General features: G+C 43.6%; 1 protein-coding gene across 1 annotated transcript; it reads right to left on the bottom strand.

The window, feature by feature from the left end:
* Nucleotides 1-4,274: 4,274 nt before the first annotated feature.
* LOC113030535 (uncharacterized protein C11orf87 homolog) lies at nt 4,275-6,650 on the bottom strand. The gene is made up of 2 exons (XM_026182060.2): nt 6,303-6,650; nt 4,275-5,824 (listed from the first exon to the last, which is right to left on the bottom strand). Exon 2 carries the CDS (start codon nt 5,736-5,738, stop codon nt 5,307-5,309), a length of 432 nt encoding a protein of 143 aa, XP_026037845.1. The 5' UTR covers nt 5,739-5,824; nt 6,303-6,650; the 3' UTR covers nt 4,275-5,306.

Raw genomic sequence — 6,650 nt, 5'->3', positions numbered from 1 at the left:
ATCTCTGACGCAGTGGACTGTGAAGTGTTTATCACTCAATTTTTATTTTTTTTTTAATCCCCCACTCATGCTGCTTCTGTTAATGTGTAGCCCTTTAAAGTCCGATGCTCCACAGCAGGCAGGTTGGCAGAAGTGTTGGTTTTATATTGAGTGCAACCGGAAGCCCATTAATTGGCACGCCCAGTAGTTTACTTGCCAGGCCTTGTAGGAACAACCTGAGCTGAGTTCTTTCACCGCTTGGAGAAGGTCCAAATCTTCACACTGTCTCGATGTAATGTTACACCTGCACTGCAGAAACATTTCTGTTTTTCGCATGACAATTCAGAGGTAATATTCCTTATGTTCTGGGTTTTCTTTTCAAACATCAAGCTACACAGTTTGCAACAATGTCTCAGTGTGGAACAGAGAAACAAGCCAAACCAGCGACTGCATCTTTCTATACCATAAATCCTTGCACACACACACCCTCGTCTGAATAGAGCTCTTTTTCTTTCTCTCCCCTCTCCCGCCATGCATCTTCGAGTTATGCCATTAAGTGCTACATCCTACACCACAAAGTTCACTCATCCACAAGCGCACACTCTGTGCAACGATTATGCCAACTGCCACACCCCTTTTGCTGACCTACGTAGAGTCACTTTAATGTTTTAAAAGAAGTGAAACTAGCAGCTGTTTTACTGTATTATTTTCACTTCATTTACTTCACAACTGAGAATTGAATTTATAAATCATCATTTGGATGATGTCGCTCTCTATCCGCTTAGCCTTAAATTATGTTTAGTTACTAATTATGCTGGGACATCATCCCACAAGACAAAAAAGAAAGAAAAAAAATGCAGTCATTTCCTTTGAGAAGGTGGTGCAAGCTAATATAGATAGTTTTACTTTGATGTGTAGACCTATATGAAGGCATGTTGCCTTAGGTGACATACACAGTACTCACAACCATAATGGCACCATCATTGAGACATTAAACAATGTCTAGAGCCCCTATTTCCACTTACTGGCCAACCAGCGCACCTTGCAGAGTCTATTTGGAGCGGTGATGAGCATGCCTCCTGAGACAACAAAACCGTGAAAACTGGCCCCATTAATTTTAAATGAGGTTATACACGATAAGTAGGCTATTCCCAAAGTGAACTTATGTCACAAAAGTCTCTGTCTGCCCTCTGTCTCTGCCTTTCTAATGCAGCTATATGTCTGATAATAGATAATAGCTGTCATAATTCATTACTGATTATTGACCTCTTATCGCCATCCATTCCCAATTACTGACTACTGATCACAATCCATTCCCGGCTACTGGCTTCTGACCTCCATTTCAAAGCTATTGACTTTCAGCTTACATTCGTCAACTGATCTCTATCCATTTCAACTCACTGATTAAATAATTCCTCGAAACAGACCTCATAATTCCTTAAATCTTTCCAGACTGGCAACCCTCAGTGACTCTGAGGCAATGACAATGACTTTACTTAAATCACAGCTACTGCCCTTTTTCCATTTCGTTTTGTACGCTGTTGACTTCCATCCTAGCCACCAACCGTTTTCCATCTTTACCTAGTGTCCCCTTCCACTCCTCTGTAAATTCCTAGCCACTGACCTCCATCAATTCTTAGCTGCTGATCCCTCACCATTTGTCTGTCCATTACTATCCAGTTACTTCAACCCATTCCTGTCTACTAACCTCCCACCATTCCTTTGTCCATTACTAGATACTCAACTGATTCTCAGTCACTGATTTCCATCCATTCCTAGCTACTGCCATCCTACCATTGCAGTGTCAACTCCTAGACTCTGACTTTTAATAGATTCTTAACTTCCAACTATTTCTAGCCACAGAACTGTGACAGCTCTATCCAAACCTAGCTGTTGAGCTCTTCCATTACCATGTACATTTTGAGCCAGACACTTCTATTAACTTGTATCCATGGACTTTCACTATTCTTTCACTATAACCGATATCTTTCCATGTATCTGTCCATTTCTATCTAGTAACCTCCATCCATTTATGGTTACTAGCTTCCCACCATTCATTTGTCCATTCCTAGACACTCAAATGATTCCTAGCCATTGATTTCCATCCATCCCCAGCTACCATTCCACTGTCAGTTCCTAGACTCAGATTTTTAAAAGATTCAAAGCTTCCAACCATTTCTAGTCACTGAACTTTGACAACCCTAGCCAAGTCTAGCTGATAAGCTCTTCCAGTACTTCATACAGTTTGAGCCATGCATTTCTGTTCAATCTTATTTACATACTTCGTCATTTTATAGCAGCTGACCTCCTTCCATTTCTCTGTCCATTCATAGCCAGAGCCTTCTATCCATTCTTAGATACTGAACTCCCTACCATTAGTCAATCACCTTTATCCACCCTTTGCTACTTCTTTCCACCTGGGTACTTAGCCTAGTCACCCTATTCTTTTTGTAGTAGCACCCCACAAGTAATCTACACCAACTGCAACACACACACTCCCACGAATTGCCCACAACTGACAGCCACAGACTTCCCCTTCTTAGGGACTAATCATCATAAAAGACTTAGCCACAGACCTCCACTAATTTGTAGTCATTGGGCACAATAGAGTCCTGGCTGGTGAACCCACTTCCCTCCCCAGCTACTGTGTTCCACTTCCCTCCACCTCTTCTGAGACACTGACCTTCAATCATTTAAACTATCTAGTTATCATTGATCTCCATCCGCCCATGCCCACTCACATTCATTCTTTCACTGCTACTGACACCAAGTCAGTGTACTTCCTCATCCTGCCTTGTTGGCAAGAGATGCCTGCACGTCCAAATAAATAAAATTTAGATCCACATTTATCAGAGGCAAGAGTTGCACAAGGTAATTATGAGTATGATTGCTGCAGGTTGTGGCCAGATCTAGCTACATAGAATTGCAACATTTAATGCACCGTATCCTTCTAATTATTACGTATTTATTTTAAATGTCAATAATTTGTTTGACCTTCTGGTTTCAAATCTATAAATTGCTGTGAAGTAAACATATGTTTAAATGTAGGATGCATCAGTCATCTTTCACTGACTTTTTCCAATTTTCCTGTGAGGATAAATGGCTTCATTTTGTTGCACTTATGCCAATGAGATAAGATAGATGGGCGGGCTGTCAGTGCATGTTCCAGAGGGGGCATCTTGCCAAAGATTGCTTCTTATTCCCAAGCATTTTTGCTGGGGACAATTAGGAACATGGTGTCCTGGTACCCAGCCAACGTGCTGTCTGATGCCGACTCATGGCCACCAATGTCCAATAAGATGTGATGGGGCTTGCAGAAAGAAGTTGAGCTCAAGGATGGTGTGTCTGTGGGCAAGACTGATAGGGTCTGTATGGACGATATTGCCCTATATGCAGTGAATGTGATTTTGTATTCAGTAGACACAGCTTTCAGCACCAGTAGTTCACGGCTCATGGGTTCTTAGAGACCCTTGGGAAGGTCATTTGTTCACTCCAAGAGGATTGGGCAATGGTAAGAATGTAAATGTAAACATTTTCATAATGTCACCTGTCATGGTCCTGGGTCGAGCGACCCAGTGTTTGAGTTTATGTATCTTTTGTATTTATTTGTGCCTTAGCTTAGTTCACCTAGTTAATTTCTAGATTACTGTGTAGTCCTGTTTCTTAGTTATGTCATCTCCCCTGTACTAAGTCTCCCTGGTTCATACGTCATGTCTGTGTGGTTATGTTTGGTTCCTTGTCTAGTCTGTCATGTGTGTTAGGCCTGTTAAGTTGTGTTGTCGTGTCTAAGTCTGCATGTTTCCTGTTTTATTTTGAAAAGGGTCTTGTGTTCTGTGTTCATGTGGTTAGTTTTACTCTTCCCTGTGCATCATTATGTTTATCCTAGTCAGCTGTTTCCTCATGTGTCTCCACTTCCCCTATTTAAGTCCTCTGTTTTCTGAATGTCATTGTCGGGTTGTCTGTTATCCCCACCATAGTCATAGTCATAGTCATAGTCCTTGTCCTTCATAGTATTTGTTTCTTAGTGTGTTTTTAGTTTGCTTAGGGTTCCTTGTTTAACCCCTGCAATCATCCAAATAAAGGATCACTTTCTGTTTAAACCTGCAACACCTCGTCCACATCTGCTTTTGGGTCCTGTTTCAAAAAACACACCGGCGCACCCCGCCGTGACAGTCACCTATACAGTACTGCAATCATGATGATAAATTGTACCTGTCAATTCAGTTTCCAGTGTAGTTGTACATTTCCTTCAGTAGTAAAGGTGGTCCTGACACATTCAAGGGATTAACATAAAGTATTTATATATATCATGTATTTATTTAGAAACTTTGAATATTACACATTTTCCTTTGATAAGGCAGGTTAAATGAACTCCAGAAAGATGGTGTTACTGCAAACATTCCAGCTCTCATAATGGCATACATTTACAGTGAATTCATATAATAAATGACACAGAATTTCTAGTAGGCCCACTATTATACAATATTAAGGATCAGGAGAGACAAAGAGAGAGAGAGAAAAGACTGGCTTCAACTGAAAGCCTCTCTTGGAAGATTTCTCAATTTATTACATCTCAGAGAATACATTATAAATACTCAAAAATTAAAATACTGTATTAGCGCCAAAGAGTTACGTTAAAGACACTTGAAAGGAAAAAAGAAAAAATCTTATGTGCATAACTACAGCAAAAAGGTTTTGCATCCTGTCAGGCTAACTAGAGCTACCTACAGATGTCTATCAGACATTGGAGGACAGTACTTTATGCAAATATGCTAAGTCACTTGATTGAAGGAAAAATACTACAGCAAACAAATAAGCCGTTGTCTATAGCCTATGTGCAGCTTTGCACTGCCTAACAGCACCACAACATCCATTATAGACTAACTACATACTGGTAGTGTGTCAGAGGACATGCCAAGGAAGATCAGCGAGCCATTATGGTCTGTGTTATCTCACCAGCTCTCAATAATTTAAGCACAACGATGTGCACATCCCTGGGAGGATTTAAAGTTTCAACATATTTGAGGTTTAAACAACATTTTAGGGCTGGGGGGGAAAGGGGAAAGAGGGAGGCCCAAAAGTCAAAGCAGGCAAATACTTTACATAGTCCCAAAAGGAGTTGGCTAAATAGTGGTGTTTTAGGGAGGAGTGTGGCATCACAGCTAATCTGTGTGTCCGTGAAATGTTACCTCTAGGCCTATTCTGCTCAGTATTCTGCATTTTTTTTTCCTAATTCATCTACAAGCAGCAGAGGGGTGTGGGAGTTCTTTGTGCCTTATTGCTTTTCCTGTTTATTCCACAGTCTCGTTCCCTGAAGTTGCACTAAGTTAACAGTCAAGAGAAACTGTCTCGTGCAGCGCCTGTTTGTCCTCCGCCTCCACGTCCCCGCTCTCCGCGCTCTCCGCGCTCTGACACGAGAGCTTCTCCTCACATCTCACTGGTCGGACGATGACGCACGGCCTCACGGGCTCCCCGCTCGCCCCGGCGCGCGCGGGGTTGCGACTGTCGCGCTCGTACTCCTCCTGCGCGCGTTGGATCTTCCTATTCCGAAGCTTCCTCTTGTGGAAGTGGAAGGTTGCCAGGGAAACGAGGACGATCCCCACGAGCACGGCCACCAGCACGAGAAGCGCGAGGGTGGAGGAGAACGGCGGAAATAGGCTGAGCTGCTCCGCGCAGGTGCCGTTACTGGCCTGGAACCCCCCGTGACAGCGGTGCAGCGGCACCGACAGCCCCGAGGCCTCGGCGGTTCTGGCTGTCATCCCGGCCACTCCAAGTCTCACTGACCCCTGTACCCTTCGTGCTCTCCGGGCTCAGCGCGGTGACACCGGCCCGCGCATGTGGTTACCTGCACCGAAAAGAAGACACACGAGACCCGCTTGATCAGCTCCAGTGGAGGCAGAACATTAGAAACCCGCCCTCCAGTTTCCCCATTAGCTGATCCATTCTACATTAACAAAACCAAACCGAGACAATTAAGATGGCAAGTGGCACTGTGATGGCACTGTGATGGCACTGAATCCCAGTGTTAGATGAAATGTGCCAACTCCTAACAGATAATACGCCCAGGTCAGGTTGAAAATAAATGAATGAATTAAATTCGGACGTTGCTTTGAATGTAAGACACAGCAGAAGTCGGGACAATACATCAGCTATTGTAATGTGTAGGCCTTCGAGATTTAGACCCAACAGAAGCCCTTTTCTGCGCTCCACGCAGCAGCGTTTTAAGATAAGAATGTCATCTTTACGCAGAGTATAATAATCTGCATCAGCTCAGGCAGGTAGGCTATATTTAAACAGGAGGAGGAAAAAAGCTGGAGTCTTACCTGATAAAACAGTCAGTGCGGGAAGCGGTCCGTGAGTGGCGAGCCGATGTGTGTAAATGGGAAAACTGGATCGCGGTGACGCATTTCATACAATGTGATGCTGTTGCTGCTGCTGCTGCTGCTGCTGAGCTCCGATCATTCAGGACGCTTTGATTGCCGCAATCCGCTCAGTCTGCATCTAGGACGGCGCTTTCCCCCAGCTAAATATCTCAGGTAGAGAGGGAAACTCCCTCACTATGCATCAAAGTGGGCTTTTCAAAAATGCGATTAGAATAGAGCTGTGTCTGGTTTTCCTGGAAAAGCGTCCCTCCTCCTCCAGCCGTCCGCTGCTCCACTCAGCATCTGAAT

The sequence above is a fragment of the Astatotilapia calliptera genome, chromosome 10 (assembly GCF_964374335.1).
Source record: "Astatotilapia calliptera chromosome 10, fAstCal68.1, whole genome shotgun sequence".
Taxonomy (NCBI): Eukaryota; Metazoa; Chordata; class Actinopteri; order Cichliformes; family Cichlidae; genus Astatotilapia; species Astatotilapia calliptera.
This window is presented reverse-complemented; position numbering and strand designations above follow the sequence as displayed.

Coding starts and splice junctions, on each gene's coding strand:
- LOC113030535 (XM_026182060.2), bottom strand. CDS start 5,738: ATGACAGCCAGAACCGCCGAGGCCTCGGGGCTGTCGGTGCCGCTGCAC.